Source organism: Setaria viridis, chromosome 7 (assembly GCF_005286985.2).
Source record: "Setaria viridis chromosome 7, Setaria_viridis_v4.0, whole genome shotgun sequence".
NCBI classification, from domain to species: domain Eukaryota; kingdom Viridiplantae; phylum Streptophyta; class Magnoliopsida; order Poales; family Poaceae; genus Setaria; species Setaria viridis.
In genome coordinates this window covers 768,432-785,911 of record NC_048269.2, presented here as the reverse complement: position 1 = coordinate 785,911, position 17,480 = coordinate 768,432, and the positions used below count along the sequence as shown (strand labels likewise).

General features: G+C 44.6%; 4 protein-coding genes across 4 annotated transcripts; 2 read left to right on the top strand and 2 right to left on the bottom strand.

The window, feature by feature from the left end:
* Nucleotides 1–271: 271 nt before the first annotated feature.
* On the bottom strand, nt 272–877 carry LOC140223309 (uncharacterized). The gene has a single exon (XM_072294953.1). The coding sequence runs from the start codon at nt 875–877 to the stop codon at nt 272–274; it is 606 nt and encodes a 201-aa protein (XP_072151054.1).
* A 3,346-nt stretch (nt 878–4,223) lies between these two features.
* On the top strand, nt 4,224–7,445 carry LOC117863462 (rhomboid-like protein 19). Its single transcript, XM_034747167.2, has 8 exons — nt 4,224–4,593; nt 5,018–5,136; nt 5,232–5,292; nt 5,625–5,791; nt 6,072–6,186; nt 6,299–6,501; nt 6,588–6,698; nt 7,033–7,445. Exons 1-8 carry the CDS (start codon nt 4,510–4,512, stop codon nt 7,127–7,129), a joined length of 957 nt encoding a protein of 318 aa, XP_034603058.1. The 5' UTR covers nt 4,224–4,509; the 3' UTR covers nt 7,130–7,445.
* A 796-nt stretch (nt 7,446–8,241) lies between these two features.
* Nucleotides 8,242–11,163, top strand: LOC117863460 (uncharacterized). The gene is made up of 9 exons (XM_034747164.2): nt 8,242–8,594; nt 8,685–8,823; nt 8,930–9,142; nt 9,253–9,397; nt 9,968–10,118; nt 10,222–10,331; nt 10,424–10,521; nt 10,650–10,719; nt 10,851–11,163. Exons 1-9 carry the CDS (start codon nt 8,363–8,365, stop codon nt 10,938–10,940), a joined length of 1,248 nt encoding a protein of 415 aa, XP_034603055.1. The 5' UTR covers nt 8,242–8,362; the 3' UTR covers nt 10,941–11,163.
* A 496-nt stretch (nt 11,164–11,659) lies between these two features.
* LOC117863461 (probable glucuronosyltransferase Os04g0103100) lies at nt 11,660–15,235 on the bottom strand. Its single transcript, XM_034747166.2, has 4 exons — nt 14,065–15,235; nt 13,230–13,482; nt 12,664–12,876; nt 11,660–12,081 (listed from the first exon to the last, which is right to left on the bottom strand). The coding sequence occupies exons 1-3, from the start codon at nt 14,793–14,795 to the stop codon at nt 12,706–12,708; spliced, it is 1,155 nt and encodes a 384-aa protein (XP_034603057.1). The 5' UTR covers nt 14,796–15,235; the 3' UTR covers nt 11,660–12,081; nt 12,664–12,705.
* Between the last annotated feature and the right edge of the window lie 2,245 nt (nt 15,236–17,480).

Here is a 17,480-nt window from a genome sequence, read left to right as displayed (position 1 = left end):
ACACGAATATCCAGCTCGCCTCTTGCTAACCTTCAAGTCTTACTTAGTCCTTGCAATAATTTAGAAGTGTGAATCATCGATCCAGTATCAAATATCCAAGATTCACTAAAAGATGTAGCAATATTAATTTCTATAACATTTATACCTGAAGTAGAAGTCCACTTCTCTTCTTCTTCTTATCCTCCAAGTACTTTTTGCAATTTCTAGACCAATGTCCCTTGAGGTGACAGTGGAAGCATTCATCATCAAGAGAAGGGCTAGATTTGCCCTTTCACTTAGGCTTAGAGCTTGGTGGCTCATTGGGAACGACCTTTCCCTTGCCTTTGCCTTTGGGAGGCGTCCAACGCTTCCTTTTTTTGTTCTCCTTCTGAACCATCATCACATGAGTGAGATTTTTCTTAATGCTTTCCTTAGCTATCTTCAGCATGCCATGCAACTCAAGTAATATTTTCTCCATGCCATTCATCTGATAGTTCAGAATGAACGGCTTATAGCTCGTCGGGAGCAACTGAAGAATGATGTCTATAGCCAGGTGATCCTTGAGTTCAAAACCAAGTTTGTCCAGAGTCTCAATGTAACCAATTATCTTGATCACATAAGGACTAACCGAGCTACCCTCCGCCAGCTTGCACGCAAACAAGGACTTTGAGATGTTGTACCTCTCAGCCCTAACTTGGTTCTCAAATATTCCACGCAGCCCCTCAATCATAGTGTGAGCATCCACATGCTCATACTGCTTCTGCAGATCAGGGAACATGGTGGCAAGCATGAGACAGTTGAGTGCATCATCACATTGCTTCTGATAAGCTCTACGGGCTGCAGCATTGGCATCAGCAAGGGCATCATCTGGGTATGGTTGCTCAAGAACATACTCCATTTTCTCTTGCCTGAAAACAATTCTTAGGTTGCGGTACCAATCAATAAAGTTAGCTCCATTGAGCTTTTCCTTCTCAAGCATAGATTGCAAATTAAAATCGGAATTGTTAATAACAAACATGATCTACAACATAGGATAAAAATGCAAAGTTTTAGCACTAAGTTATGTACAATTTTATATTAACCAATTTAATAAAAGATACTTCCACTATATCAATATCGTCTTCCCTCTAACGACATATAGTGGTCAAAGATCCATATTCACTAAAATCCTAGTGACCTTTGGCTTCACTGCTAGAAACTTAGTGACATAGGTAAACAACTATTTGTTAATCATATCTCTATATGACTCTTGTTTGTTGGGTGACATCCAATGCCCCGGCTCCCAACTCCATGCCATAAAGCCCAAAACCGTTTTGATAGCTTTGCTAAGTAAACCAATACTATGCTTGTAGATATCCAACATCCACCCTATTCATAGTGATAGATGGTGGTACTTTGCTTTGGCAAATTTACCATACAACGATAAAAATTTTATAGTTGCAGCTATTAGTAAAAGGCATCAAAAAATCAACTTTTCTGAGGGAAGCTATTCTATCATGACAAAAACATCCACCACATGTAAAGCATAAAAAGAATAGTAAGACAGGAAAGTAAACAGCATAGGCATATAATCATATTATATTGTGAATAGTATGGCCTTTGGAATTATAGTGGTCTCCATCTCCATGGTTCCACCATGATCTCCATCGCCATGCCACCTGTCTTGTGGTGATCACCATCGCCACCATGCTTGAAAAGGCCTCCATGAATATTAGAGCTACTACATCTAATAGCTGATAAATAAATTATATGAGGGATCAAGCATCACAAGTCGACATGCAGGTTGTTATACAATAATGGAACAACCTCAACCCGATTGTGTTAACTTGCAGCAACGCAGGCTGCACAAATATTACACAGAGATCATCACATGACATTGAGGTCATACCATTCACATCATACCCTGCAAAAACAAGTTAAGCGTAGAACATCTTCTACCGAAACACTATGAGGATATCACTATAGCAGATAGCAATGGTGATCCCGCATCTATGAAATTGCTATGGAAATCTCATCGGATTGATCACATCAACCCAATTTCTGAGCCATTCAGAATGTTTCAATTTCCACTAAATCAATCATATTGATTAGTGCGACAAGTGTATATGAGAAGACAACAATACATGACCTTAATCTGTTGGCTCAATCTACTGACTGCGCACATGACTAGCCTCGATGGTGATTCCAACCAGTGGGGACAAGTCACACGCAGAACAAAGAAGGAGCACGAACTAATCTTTTTTGTCACATAATTCAATCTACTCAAACTTATTCCATCCCCTTATGACCAATTGATCTAATCAAGCCGTGCATCAAAAGATCCATTACATGAACTTAACCATAATAGATCACATCTACTACCATCACATATCACCTATATGTGCAAGATCTAGACAAAAACTACGCAAGACGGATCTGATGCCACTGAAGGGAAACAAGTAGGCTACTCTAGCATTACATCTACCGCATACCTAGGAAACTTGCGAGTAAAGGGGTCATGGATCGTTATCGCTAGACGCGCAGCGCAGCGGAAGAAAAGTTGGAGCAGAGCCAATCCAACGTAGTCACGCGTCAGTGTAGGGCAAGTAGTCGATCTCGTCCCACGAACCGATCTCCACGTCCTCATCCCAGCAGCAACCTCACGCCGTCATAACCGATCAGCACAGCAGCAACAGTAGCAGCGCCTCCACGGAGTCCACATGTGCAGGGATGGAACGTCGTGCGCTAGTGTGCTAACACCATGCGCCCGGCTAAGGTTTCGGGTGTAGGCCGAGTGGGGAGGGGCGACTAGGGTTTGGCGAGATGGTTGGTGGCGCCCCCAGCCCCTCCTACATATATATAGAGCGTGCTAATAGGCTTCCACCTTGTAGGCCCATTAGTACCCTAATCGCTCATGGATCAATATCCTTTGGGCCTTCAATCTGAATTGTTATTTTTGCGTCTTAGGCATATCACCAACATATATAAGCAACATCCTAAAGAAAAAAAAGGAATTAGGGAAAGGCTAGCAAAAAATACCATTTTGAGGAAAGGTGGAAATGGACCATAATTGCATTTGCAAAACCACTATCATAGATATTGGAAATATTTCATTTTCTGAATTAGAAAACATACTATGATACATTAAGATATTAGAACTGAAAGTTTATCTATGATTCTTCTTCTTTTAATTCAATAATAGTTGTAAGATAAGATATCGAGTTGTTGTAGTTCTGCCATGCGATTTCTTGGATCTGTATTTGTTACATAAAGTTGAAAAATTTAAACTTCGCCTGTTTTGCTCCAAAGAAAAATAATGGGCGCTCTAGCAGTGGTTGCTCTGTTTGACTTGGTTGGGGGCAAAAAAGTAAGGGCACCCGCAATGGGCCGTTAGTCTCTCTACAAGACCTCCACGTAGGAGAGAGAAGTGAGAAGAGATAAGAAGCTGCCGCTACAGCTGGCAAGAGCCGATAGCACGCGTCCCCATGCTAAGCAGGCCTCGCCATGTGCTCAGCTTCTTTTCTCCCTTTGTGCTCCTTCTACCTTGTGTTCTGGCCCATCTCTTCACTCCTTCGCCGCTCTAGTCAACTGCCCTTGGCGCGACCGGCAGCGCGGGACTAATGAGTCGCCGGCGGTGGCGCAAGGAGTGGCGAGGGCGTGAATATCGAGCAGCGGCATGGGGATGTGGAGGCGCGACCACCAGGCCGCTGGCGCACACGGGGAGGATGAGGAATGGACGCGAGACGCCAGCGCGAGAAGCAGCGAGGCATGGCCGCTGGCCTGCTAGCGCGGGAAGGGTGGCGCGCGGCCGCTGGGTTGCCATGCGCGGGGCAAGGTTGGGGTGGGGTGTGGTGCGGTGGTGTCCTCCAGGTGCTCACGCAGGGAGCTGCAAGGCACGATCGCCGGGCCGCTGATGCGTGGAGGAAGGACGCGGACGCCGACATGGGGAGGTGGAGCACCAGCTTGGACGGGAACGGGGAGAGATGAGAGGGAGGTTGGGGAAGATGAGGACTAGTGGAGAGAGAGATAGGAAGAGATATGGGATTACTAAGAAGTAGGGTCTAAGCAAGAAGAAAATAACAATTGATAAAGTACTTTCGAAAAGATGGGACTTACAAAATGTTGGTATACGTGCTGGAGAACTAATCTATGTTCTATATATACCATTACGGGTGCCCTAAGATATGGGTAGTTGATTAATGGTGGTGCGGGCCCACATAAAAAAATCAAGGGAGGGAGGTTAGCGAAATGGACGCGATGAGGTTAGGACGGAGGACGGACGGTCGCTTCTCCTCCCTCGCTCGCTCGCTTTCCGGTACTGGCTGAGCACACGAGCCGAGCGACGCGGAGGAAGACAAGGGAAGCTTTGAGGAGGGAGGAAGCAGCTGGGTTGGGTTGACCGGAGCGGAGTGGTGGAGTGACCCCCAACAACCCTCCCCCTTCCCTCTCCTTTCTTATTGCCACCACTCCACGTCTCCACCAAACTAGGCAGCGAGAGATTGGTAGCCGGGGAGCGGGAGATCTCCAGCCTTCTGCAGAGGAGGAACAGTGATGATGGAGAGCCAGCCACTGCAGGAGCCGACGGCCACGGCTCCGGCCGCTGGGGAAGAACAGGCCGGAGCGCCGCCCGCCGTCGTAAGCGCCGATTCCTTCCTTTGCCTGTCCTTCTTGCTCTTCTTGCTTGCTTGCTCGCTCGCTGGCTCGTTGCCTATCGAGCTTACCAGCCGGGCCACCCGAATCCGGAGTCTGCCATTCTGGCGATTGGATCTCGAGTTGATAGCTTCTCCCAGCCCGGAGATCTGGGGCTTCACCCTGTTCTACCAACTGCTCTTCTCACCGACCGGAGCCGCGAGATCTGGTGGGATAGTTTTGGGGGATCTGGGGGGAGCTCGCGGCGTTGACCTGGGTTGAGGAAGCATCGCCATGACCAAGCCTTCTACTTGTTTTCCCTCGCATCATTGTCTGACTCTCGCTGGGTGCTCGCGGGATTCAGATCTGCGTGTCTTTGCTGCATTACTGCAACTTCCGCATGCCTGCTGACGCTTGCTGTTTCTTGCAGGTCCCCGGCAAGGAGTTCACCCGCACCTGCAAGGGCCTCGTCGTCGTGCTCATCGGCGGATACGTCCTGCTCCAGCTCCTCCCCTCGTCGCTTAACTACCTCGCTATCATCCCCTCAAAGTACGTAGTACTTGCCTGGATCCACGACACCGCAAAGAAACAGCTTTTCTCGCAGTGAAGTACTACGTTTCTAAGCTTGTTCGGACGTCTTGCAGGACAATTCCGTATGTATGGACTGTCTTCACGGCTGGGTACATCGAACAAGTTCTTCCAGGGGTGAGCTCAATTTCTTCCAAATTGCATTACTCTGCTCTGTTTGATTGGAAATTTGGATATCATGGCTGTGAAATGCTTGTCCTGCCTTGAGTACTTTTCCTATACCATTGCAAATCAAACATTACAGCTCAAGCAAAATTGTGTGTACTGTTGAAATTCATTTATCACATTGCAATTTGCAACTATTATCACCGGTGATGTTTGTTACCTTATCATGATAAGAAGAAAGTAGAAAGAAAGGGAGAGTGACTGACATTACTCAACAGCTTAAATTAGGATCCTTTTCTTTGGTCTATGCCTTATGGTAACCAGAAAAACCCTGCCTTTTACAGGCTATTGGCAGTTCTCTTGGTCTTCTCTTCTGCGGAAAGGACATCGAACCAGTATGGGGCCGCAAGGAGTTCTTGAAGTTCATTATTTTGGTCAACTCCATATGTGGCATCCTTGCATTCTGCATTGCGATTGGACTCTACTATGTCACAGGAAAGGAGAGCTTCCTGTAAGTTTCAGGCCACCATTCAGTCTATTCTTGGTATTAGATATGCACTACACTTAATAGTTCAGTCTATTGTAAGAAATACAGATTACACGAGCTGATATCACACAGCTACTCATCTTTTCAATTATTCTTTGGACACATTGATCACACACTAGAACTGTTGTTATTTTTGCATTATGCCAGTTAATGGGTTACACAGTAACATAGTACTGTCTACGAAATAAAAATTACTGTCTGAAATATGGTACATTACCTGACCTTGCTACGCCATGTTGTACAGTGTCACACCACTTTCTGGTTTCCATGGTTGCCTTGCTGGCTTTCTTGTGGCCCTGAAGCAGCTCTTACCAAACCTTGAGCTCCCCATGTGCTTTTTCTGGAAAATAAAAGCAAAGGTACATTAATTGATGACTCTATCGCCATTTCTGTGCCTATTATACTATTGTAATGGTATACTTCTTCAGCAAGTTTGTTGATACTGAGTTATCTTATATCTTGTTACTGCAGTGGATGCCATTCTTTGTTGTATGTTTCTCAAGCATCATGGCCTTCATCGTGCCTGATTCCATCAACTTCCTACCAACTTTGGTGTCTGGGATGTATGTTAGTTGGCTTTACCTGAGATACTTCCAAAGGAACCCCCTGACTGGACTTAAGGGTGATCCAAGTGATGACTTCTCCTTCCCCAGTTTGTTCCCAGCAGCCATGCGGTAAACTTTCAATCTTCCTTCTGCATCAGCATGTACTCACTATTGATACCACTTTTGACAACATCGCCTCCATTTCCCCCTTGCAGACCAGTGACGGACCCTGTCGCCAATCTGTTTGATAGGATGCTGTGTGCAAGGTCTAGGACTTCCGAAGTTGCTCTCCCAGTTTCAGATCCTACCAAGGCGTCAAGAAGAAGGTATATAGGTTCTCCTTTAGTTAGGTGGGGGTGGTTGTGCATATCAGTCGAACTTGTTGCTCACACCTTTCCATGATTATAATGGTAGTAATACTTTAAGACTGAGAGTGATACCTGTAGATGGTATTAAATTTATAATTCAACTTAAGCTAGTATCAGAACAGTAGTGTTAAACTATGGCATAAACCAGTTACTTGTGTCTTCAATAAAGCTATATGGTGCTCCTCTAAAAAAATAAAACTAAGGTGCTGTGAGACTGAAAATTTGAGAGCTATGACATCTCAAAAAGAAATATTACCAGTTTAAGGCTCACTGATTCAATTAAATATTACAGGGAGCGTGGTGAGAGGGTGCTGGAAGAAAGGTTGGCTGCCGATCATGCTGTTGATACTGAAGCCCCAGCTCACGGCCATGGCACGGCTGAAGATTGAGAACTTTCTCCAGCCCAACACCTTAAATAGGAGCCACGGGTTCCCTCCACCGTCGCAACTCTCCAGATTTGTGTCCTGGAGAGTGCATTCAGTTTACAGAACCAATAATATGATGTCTTACTCCTTTTTTGTTTCTTCGTTTGCGAAGATTTATTGGTTAAATTGTGTTCTAGTCCGATTATTATTGTTACAGTAAAAGAAGAAAAGAGTGGCATTCCCAGCCAGATGTAATGTAGAAAGAAGAATGGCTTGTCAGGATCAACGTTGAGATGATTTTTTTTCTAGTTAACATGATTTGAGTGGATATTAGGGTTCACATGAGAAAATGGTGCATTGAATTTTGTGGCCTGGCTTGCCTCCTTTTCTGAAAGAATATACTGAAGCAATCTTTAATTCAGACTTACAGCAGAGTTTAGAAACGGCTGGCAAGATGGAAATAATGCATTCTTCCTACACGAAATAATGCAGAGCTACTGATAACATCAAACTTGCCACAACTAACCACTTTGAAACAACACATGCACGTGGATTCATTTTTTCAAATGGACCACTGTACAAATCTGACTCGTGTATTGCAGCCTTTAGGCACTGATCCACTACTAGGACCGTCTTGTTGTGTTCCCACTCTACATTTTGTATTTGGAATGATTCTTAACATGCCATTGCGAAATTGTCTAAACTCAACCATGGCCTCCGTCTATGGTATGTGAATAATGGTTAAGTAATTTTGCGAATTTCTCCATACATAAATCGTAATAAAATTTAAATTGACAAACTCTCAAGCTTCCCTAAAACTAAAAGAGTACTCCACCTAGGGAATGATCTTAGACACGACGTTGAAACGAGCTTTTCAGTTTTATTTTGGAGACTGAGGGTTTAAGATTAAGATGATGCGTGGCCTCCGCTAACCAATGATAAATGTGCTTGGTATTATTATTATTAGAGGTATTAGAGGTATTGACTAAATTTGCTATCCTTTGTTTGAATTTGAATCATCGAGACATTTTTTTGTGTGCAATTAGTAATTTACACAGCTGCGAAAAAGGTACCTTCGGAGTTTGCATGGGAGTATACTTTGGGCCGTGGATTGTTGATCCAACGGCTCGAGTGTTGAGAGGTTGGGTGACTGAGTGGAGAACCCTCGCAGTCTCGCACCCGTCTCCTCCCCCCTTCCCCTCTCCGGCGGCGACGGCGGCGGCAGCTCCGGCTCACGCGCAGCGAAGGAGCAACAAGATGGCGACGATCGTGAACACGACGGAGGAGGAGCCCATGCTGGCGGTGGTGCGCTTCACCGCCGAGCTGGCCTGGGCCGACGCGGGCCCGGAGGTCGCCGACCCCGAGGTCACCCGCCTCTGCCTCGAGGCGCAGGAGCACATCCTCGCGGGGTGCTGGCTCGACATGGCCTCCCTCATGCTCGCCTCCGCCGACCTCCTCCTCACCTGCCCGTCGCGCGTCCCGGACAAAGGCACCTTCCCTTTTCTCTTTCTCTTCCAATTGAGGATTTGATTTGGTTGCTCCGGGATGGGGAATTGAGCCTTCAACTCGGCTTTTGCAGATCTCGAGTGCATCCTCTCCGTCATCTGCAGCGTCGTCACCAAGGCCGAGTCGGAGGACCAGGCGCTGCAGATCACCGACCTCATCTGCACCAAGCTCACCCAGCAGCCCGACGACAAGCCAGCGCTGCGCCTCAAAGTGTAAGCAACAACAACTAGCAAACCATTCTATCAATTGAGCTATTTTGTTTCTTGGATGCTAGGTTCGCTTACAAATTACAATGTTGTTCCCAATGTATACATGTAGTCTGTTCAGCTTGTACAACCTGCTCCCGAGCGCCTATGGCAAAGCATTTGTTTACAAGAAGGCTCTCGAGCTCGCCACAGCTGGAAAGGCTGCCGACTACATCATCCCGTCATTCAAGAACATCAACAGCTTTGTCAGTGAGTGGGGAATTGGAAATTCAGAGCAGAGGGAGCTGTACCTTGCCATCGCCAGGATCCTCAAAGACCACAAGGGGTGAGGCGTGCGTGGCGCTTGCTGCTTACCATCAAGTTCCTTTCGTTCATTACTTATCCGGCGAGGTTTTGCACTGATACAATTTGACCCTTTTTTGCCCCCATGGACAGCATGGCCAAGGAGTACTTCAACTTTCTCAACAAGTACCTCGCCACTTTCAAGGGATCAGATGATGACTCTGCTACAATTGGTGATGCAAAGGAAGAGGCTGTTGCAGCAATCATTGAATTTGTCAAATCTTCTAACCTTTTTCAGGTGCTTGATTGCTCCAGCTATGCCTCTGTAATTTTCAATTCTATGAGAAGAAATTCAGGGGATATATAGTGCCTAAGAAGGATGTCCTTTTTTCCTCAGCTGTTCATTAGTGCCTCACTTCTAGAATTGCAATATAACATCCTGTTCTTGTATCATTTATCCAAATGTAAATTTGTCTGATCAGATTGTCGAATTTGGTATTAACTTGCCAGCATTAGTCGTACCGACAAAAAATGCTTTAAAGTTATCCAGCTTACATATAAACAGCGATTGTTCTCTCAGTATCTACTCCAGCCCAAACTTGTGTGATTATGAATTGGCAGATTTGACGTAGGTGTAGATTTACAAGTTGTATTTTTCTTTAATCATTTATGTTGTCAAATCCTTCCATTACTCTTCCATAATGTTCCTTTACATCTTATATGTCAACAATAACTCTGAATTATCTGAGTTGTTGCAAATTTTAATCTTGACAGCTATGAATATGGTGGCCACATTATAAAATCCTTTACCGGCTTTTGTACTTCTGATCAGTGTGCTGGGTTGATGGGAAATTTTTTGTATTTGCAGTGTGACTTGCTCAACATGGCAGCTGTTTCACAGCTTGAGAAGGACGAAAAATATCAGTTAGTTTATGAACTTCTAAAGATATTCCTTACTAAGAGGCTTGATTCCTATATAGAGTTTCAGACTACAAACTCTGCCTTGCTGAAAGATTATGGTATGTTCTCCTGCTGAACCAGTACTAATGATTTTTTCCCTTGCAAATTCAAGTATGCCATACATCTTGGCTTCATTTCTTTGTTTTGATGATCAATCGACAGGTCTGGTTCACGAGGAGTGCATAACCAAAATGCGCCTCATGTCTTTGCTCGATTTGAGCAGCCGTTGCTCTGGCAAAGTACCTTATTCAGCAATCACTGAAGCACTTCAGGTAAATTGTCTGTCTTATTTACTGTTCATTCGATCAAATAACTTTAATTGACCTTGCTGTGTCTTCAATTGACTTTGAGAATGCTTTGTTAGATCAATGATGATGAGGTGGAGCAATGGATTGTGAAAGCAATTGCATTCAAGATATTGGATTGCAAGGTTGATCAGCTTAACCAGACTGTCATCGTCAGGTATTCACTTTGCTAAAACTTTTGCAGATCGTCTTGATATTTTAGTTCTGAATCAAGGTTTCTTCTGTTCATCATAGGACGTTATGTTATTATTTTGGTTAATTTGCGGTCTTCTGTGCAAATTTCAGTCGGCATACTGAGAGGATATTTGGGATGCCACAGTGGCAGGGTCTGCGCACAAAACTGGGAGTTTGGAGGGTAACCTCTTGATTCACATCAAATTTGCAACTTGATCTACGCATGTTATCTAGAGAGCCTACTCTGGTTTATTGACCTGTTTACGTTTATTGTGTTCCTGATTGAGTTTTCTTCTGAAAACTGTGATCCAGGGAAACATCGCCAGTGCTATCAACATAATCCAAGCTAACAAAGTCACTGAAGAGGGAACACAAGCGATGCAAGGTTTGACGATACGCTGATTGGAGAGCCTGAGGTTTGAGCTTATAGCTTGAGGGTTTAGATGAGGAATCTTGTATGAGACAACTTGTAATATGAGTTAGACCTCGTGACTGTGCTGGATAGATTTGATTGCAATGTATGATCGGCAACATTCTGTCAGCACAGCTGTGCAAGTCAGCTGTTACACATACCAATTTTTTTGACAGGATGCAGTTTGTCATGATAATTTTTCTTCATTGTTAATTCCTGTCCTTTCTAAGTCCTTGATCATTCATTTGTGTTCGGCCAGAGCATTTTGGTGACATCCTCATTATTTTACTACCTTACTACCTTCGAGAGTTGGACTTGTACACGAACCAAACATCTCAACACTATTTTTGACTTTTGCAGCCCCGAAACCTGCCTTCAGTAGGGTTGTACAGAGAGTTGCAGTCAAATGTAGCTGTGTTGCTTATATTCATGTTCTGAATCTGAAATTACCACAGCCTATAATTTGTGTACGGCTAATGAATTTTACATCATTACTCATCTCAACAGAAGAAAATATCCGTACTTGCCCATAAAAAAGACACTTTTATTAAATATTAAACTTCTGAAGTAATATGCAGAAGATTTAAACTTTTGTAAATATATCTTTTGGGTTTTGAACTAAAAAATAATACAAAATGCATTTCTGATGCTCAGAAACACGGGAGCTTATTATCTGCTACAATACTAACTTTTACTGATCATCACAAAATAACAAGAAATTCAGCACTTTTTACGGAGCACATCACAAGAACAAGAAATTCAGAATTTTTGATAAAGTGACTCATGCTTTAACTGAAACTCCTAAAATAATCTGAAACTATGCAGAAGATTTAAAACTTTGTATATGTCGCCTTTTGGCTTGTGAACTCAAAAAATGAATACAACAAACATGTACATATACAATGCACAGCTTTGCAGCGAGATTGCTGGCTTCTTTGCTGATGCTGCACTAATTTTCACCCTACAAAATATCTCCCAAAAGTTTGACTATAGCAGCAGAAGTTCCGCATTAGGTTGCGCAAAACTGAAGCCTCCTCTTTCCAAGAGCTGCTTCCCAAATGTAGTCAAACATGGGATTCCTCTGCACTACTCAAGCCAAAGCTTCATGGCTTTTAATTCTACAGTATATGCCTGAAAAACAATAGCAATAATTAGCTGAGGTAAAAATGAATATTAAATTTGATATTAACTTATTCAGCGGTGGAAAGGATAGCAATGGTGAATGCAAACAAATAAAAATTTGGACCACGTGCCAATCAATCAGGTTAGCAAATCTGCAACGCATAATTTGATGCTTCTGAAATGGTCTGAATTATATTACCAAAAGGGTAGAGGTAATCTAGCAAGCACTTTCAATTACAAAAACGAAAAGCACAGGTGATATGACACAAATGTTTTGAACCTAACAAAGAGGGTATAGAAAGTAAAAGCTGACTGTAATAAACCTTATGGGCTCAAGGGCAGATCATCAAAAGTTGAAATGTGTCGCAATCAAAAGTCAATTGATTTAATATAGTTGTGTGGGAGATACCACACTTTCTGTGATTTTGTGGAGCTGATCTCACTGAAATACTAAAGACAAATGAAAGGGAACCGAATAACCCTTTTGTGTATATGCTAGCATGAAGTTGAAGCATGAAAGAAATGGGTAACAACTAAGAACCCATCCATGTGTGGAGAACCAAAGCAGATTTCTGGAAGGTACAAACAAACCTGTCAAAGGAGTTAGTGCTTTGATGAACATAGCTGGTGGTATTATTTAAGAGGAATAATCACATCCAGATTCGTCCCAACTCGCCATCCTTTAGGATAGGCAAGATTCTCAGATCCAAATGGCACATGCCAGTTCATTATATGAGAGCAGTCAGCAGGTATGCCTTCCATCTGGCTTTCATCCTCCACTAGTTGCTCTACAAACGTGGTTCCCTGCAAAGTAACAACCATCTCAGCCGTGATACTACAACAGAAATGCATTAGAAACAAAGTACAAACAAGGGAACAGATAGGTCTTCCATTTGGTGATCATCATGTGTTTGATCACTGGACAGCTATTTGTTAGTCTTATTTTATTCCACTGCAGCCTTTTACTTTCATGCAATTTAACATATCCAGGATTCTATAATACTAGGGAAGAGACAACGTAGATCAATTTTCTACATAGCTTGTTCAGAAAATGAATTAAGGGTAGCCTCCAAAAGCATAAGAACATTGTATATATGGTACTAACTCAGGAGTCAGAATATAAAAAAGAAAGAAGAAAAAAGAAACAGGCAACTTACTTGGAAACCTTCTTTCACCGTGTCCTGATGCCGAATTGAATTCCAGGCCAAATGGGACCTCAGCTTGGGATCCCAGAGCATGGTGCTATTGAATGCGAAACCCGACATAGCAACATGAAATCTACGGAGCTTGCTGCTATCCTCACTTGTATGCCATCCAACCACTTGATTCTGCTTGCACACAGGGCCCTCCAGCACCACACCATCCTTTCTGTCTTCAGAGATCACTGGAACAGGCCATGTGCCAAACCTCCTAATCATCACAAGATTTGCAATAAGTCAAAAGCCTGATTTATATGCAGAGTCCAATTTTTTCAGTAACGCAGAATATTACTATATTTTGATGCTCCGGGCCTAATTTTTGCTTGTCAGGCTTTTAAAAACAATTTTGTTGAGCTGAACAGTATTAAATAGGATGAACTATTGTACCAATGAGCTCCTACAAAGCAAAACATTGATGCTACTGAATCTAGGAGACTAGGACAAGAAAAAATGGTAAGACTGTTGAGGCCCTTAGTGGAGTCAGCAGCAGTAGTATTTGCAAGGACTTGCTAAAGTTTCAACCTTTCAGTCAATTCAGACAGCATAACAGCAAAAGGAAGGATCTTTTGATTCTTTCCCTAGAACTAGGTGATACCAAACAGGCTGCCTGCTTTGGCATCCGAAAGAATTACTACAATCTTGTCTGACAAGAGCAATTGCAAATGACATACCCTTGAACAATTAGAGATGTACGGGTCTGTACCAAACGAAATGATTCACCAAACTAAAGGATGGCTGAATGCCTGAATCTGGTGAAGGACGCAAAGCTGAATCGAATGGGGGCGGGCAGTACCTGATTTGGCGCAGGCGTTGGAAGAGTTCTAGGGAGTAGACGCCCTCCTCGTGGGCGAAGTAGACGATGCCGTCGAGTCGGTGGTTCTCGACGAGCTCGAGCGCTGCATTCATCTGGTGCGGGCGGAGGTCGATGGAGGAGGAGTCGGAGGCGTTGAGCTTATCGCAGCACCCGACGTACCGGTGCATGACGGCGGTGCGTCGCAGCGCGGCGGCGGCCTCGGGCGTGGGCTTGCCTGCCTCGACGACGACCCAGAGCACGGGCGGGTCGACGAGGCGCAGCGTCTGGCCCATCCGGCTGAGGTAGTATGCCTGCGCGGCGCGGGCGCGCGTGGGCGTGACGACGATGAGCAGCTTCTTCCTGTTGGTGTTGGTGTCGTCGTCGTCCTGCAGGCGGACGATGGGGAAGTCGGTGGTGACGGCGGGATTGTTGGGGGAAACGGTGGGTTGGATGTGCGGGGTGTGGGGCAGGTGGGAGAGGAAGTGGAGGAGGCCGAGGAAGGAGCCGAGGAGGAAGAAGGCGGCGAAGCGCGGGAGCGGGCGGCGGGAGAAGAAGAGGAAGGGGTGCGGGTAGCCAGCGGCGGCGAGGTGGTGGTGGTGGTTTCTTGGGGATGAGGAGGAGGTGGAGGAGTGGCGGAGAGGGGAGGATGGCGGGGAGGAGGAGGCGAAGGGGTGGTGGTGGCGGAGCAGGTGCTGCTTGGCCGGCGAGTGCGGCCGGCGGATCGACGCCATTAATGCCTGCTAGATTAAGCTTGTCTTGGTCCCTGGCAAGAAGAAGGGGCCAAATTAATGCCCGCCTCCTCCTCTTGGCTCGGTTGAGGATTGAATTGAGGGGAAGAGCAGAGGAGGTTGGGTTGGGAGATGCTGGCCTGGAAGGGAAGGGAAGGGAGGGGAGGGGATCAGCAACAAGTAGTAGCTCTCAGGAAGGGAGAAAGAGGAATAATCATGGCGCGAATGACGGGGGATGTTGAAGTCAGCAGGAGTTGGGCTGCGGCAGGCCCGAATCAGACGGAGGTGGTAGAGAGAGAGAGAGAGAGAGAGAGAGAGAGGGACGAAGGCAAAGTTCGGTCGGGGTTGGTAGCCGCGTGGGGGGAGGAGGAAGACGAGGAAGGATCCCTGACCGGGAAGGGAGGTCGCCGTGGACCGACCCCGGAAAAGCAAGGAACAACAAGCAAGGAAGACGACGTCACAGGCAAGAGAGGCAGCAAATTCCCGTGTTCCGCTTGCAATCGCAAACCGGCTGCTGTCCCAGACCAAGGTTGCACCAGTTACTGCTCCGCTAGGAGTCATTTGCATTGCACTGCAGGTCAAAGTAACCGGGCTCACCATCTGATTAAATTACCAGTACATACTTACTACTCCTACTTAACAAGTGTCTTTTCTATTGTAGGACTGCCATGTTGACTACTCGGTCAATGCGATTATATATTCACGGTTTTGGACAGGAGAATCCGAAATGAATGATTATATGTAACAAAACCAACCTAACTAACATTAGCATTTGGAACGGGTTTATTAAGTTCATAGCTGAAAATTCTAAGTATCTCCTCAACATTTTCGAAGAAATAGAAAGCCCGACATCCTACCTCAACCAACCTCACTTTGAGGATGGCGTCATGATTATATGTAATAAAACCAACCTAACTAACATTAGCATTTGGAACGGGTTTATTAAGTTCATAGCTGAAAATACATTTTCGAAGAAATAGAAAGTCCGACATCCTACCTCAACCAACCTCACTTTGAGGATAGCGTCATGATAAACTCAACCGAGGGTTCATTTAGTTAATTTGTCACAAGTTAAGAATTAGATTTTTTTAATCGAAACATAACACTGAGGTAATAAAAAAAAAGAACCAGCCAAAATGTGAATGAAAACCAAATATACCGCTGTAACGTTTGGTTTGCATTTTCACCTCCCACCCCTGATGGAAAGGAAAAGGAGGCATTACATTTTTCTGCACTCACTCACTGTAGGCACCACGGTGTTGTGCAGATTAATTTGACTAAGCAAACTAAAAAAGAGAGAATGAAACACTGCAATGCAATTCCATTATTCGCTACAATGAGCTTCGATCTGATGGATCCAGCTGGGAGCAGCAACGCAAAGTGATCGACCAGCAGGTAGGAGTAGCGTGTCAAGGGTGGTGCGGTGCGCGCGTGGACCTTCTCAACGCTTCAATTCCGGTGGTCAAACGTTTCCGGCTTCTCCTTCGTTGCCACGGTCGGTGCTGCAGCGTGTGGGCCCCACTTGCTATTATCAATCGACGATCGAGATGGGCTGGGCCCACCTCCCGACGGCGTACACCGCCAGCGCGGCAGGTGTGGTGTGGTGTGGTGTGGTCTAATTCCAGGGGCACGTCCCAACTATGCTGATGCAGTGGAAAAAGCTAGCAGCTAAGTGCGCGACCCTGGCAGCCCGCTACGGCCTCCTGTGAGGTATTGGGCTACCGCAGCCCACGCCTTTTTTTTTATTATTTTGCTCCATCTCTTACGAATATGATAACTTTCTTAAAAATGTGATAACTTTTTATGAGTTGTATGTTTCAAATTCTGATCACACCACTATATTCCAGGTAACGAGATCTACTCGATTTTGTTGCAAAGCCACCCAATACGCACATGCTTAATAACTTCAACATATATATTTTAATTAATTTGGAGTTGTCAATATAGTCTTCATTGAATATAATTTGGATATTTATGGAGTATAATCTCAAACCCTTTTCAACACTGAGACGGAAAATAATTGCTAATATATAAGAGTTTTTAAAGTTGTCACTCTGGGTTTGCTCTCTGTCCAAGGAAATAAAATCACTTCAACATGATTAATAAACCTAATGCAAGCATTTGATCGGGCTCGATTCGACTAGCTTGGCCTTTCATGGCTCTAAATTGGTGAAAAGATGAGATTAAAAAATTGAGATCATTCACCAAACGGTTTATATGTATGAATCTCAAACTCCAAGTGATGTATGTGGTGTTATTTTTCTTAATTCAAATATAAATAAAAAAAGTGCATGGACAGAGGTGCAATGAGCACCGGCTTCCCAAGGTTGAAGCATACCGCACTGGACTGTTGAAGAATTAAGAAAGGATAAATGATTTGACCTAGCAAATGGGTTATAGTGGACGTTACCTGTGTCTACGTTGGCCGTTCTACGCATACTAAAACACTGTGTTTTTTTTTCTTGCATCACTATAGAAAAGATTTTTTAGAGCTGGTTGAAAACGTATTTGCCATTTGCGGGAGCGGGTCATCCCATCGTCCGCCTGTGGAAACGGCTGTTGTTTCCAGAGACGGCTCGCCCCGTCCGTAATCCATCCGTGTAAATTGATTTATAAGGACGGACGAATTGCTACAGTAATATTGGTTTTTTTTACGGCCGTATGGGGACCTTTTAGTCCGACTAAAAA

Excerpts from the sequence above, each read along its gene's own strand:
- LOC140223309 (XM_072294953.1), bottom strand. The coding sequence starts at position 877 with ATGGAGTATGTTCTTGAGCAACCATACCCAGATGATGCCCTTGCTGAT.
- LOC117863462 (XM_034747167.2), top strand. The coding sequence starts at position 4,510 with ATGATGGAGAGCCAGCCACTGCAGGAGCCGACGGCCACGGCTCCGGCC. Across the intron at positions 4,594-5,017 it reads CCGGAGCGCCGCCCGCCGTC|GTCCCCGGCAAGGAGTTCAC; the intron begins GTAAGCGCCGAT and ends TGTTTCTTGCAG. Across the intron at positions 6,699-7,032 it reads ACCAAGGCGTCAAGAAGAAG|GGAGCGTGGTGAGAGGGTGC; the intron begins GTATATAGGTTC and ends TAAATATTACAG.
- LOC117863460 (XM_034747164.2), top strand. The coding sequence starts at position 8,363 with ATGGCGACGATCGTGAACACGACGGAGGAGGAGCCCATGCTGGCGGTG. Across the intron at positions 9,398-9,967 it reads AATCTTCTAACCTTTTTCAG|TGTGACTTGCTCAACATGGC; the intron begins GTGCTTGATTGC and ends TTGTATTTGCAG. Across the intron at positions 10,522-10,649 it reads AACCAGACTGTCATCGTCAG|TCGGCATACTGAGAGGATAT; the intron begins GTATTCACTTTG and ends TGCAAATTTCAG.
- LOC117863461 (XM_034747166.2), bottom strand. The coding sequence starts at position 14,795 with ATGGCGTCGATCCGCCGGCCGCACTCGCCGGCCAAGCAGCACCTGCTC. Across the intron at positions 13,483-14,064 it reads CAACGCCTGCGCCAAATCAG|GAGGTTTGGCACATGGCCTG; the intron begins GTACTGCCCGCC and ends TGTGATGATTAG. Across the intron at positions 12,877-13,229 it reads CGGTGAAAGAAGGTTTCCAA|GGAACCACGTTTGTAGAGCA; the intron begins GTAAGTTGCCTG and ends GTTACTTTGCAG.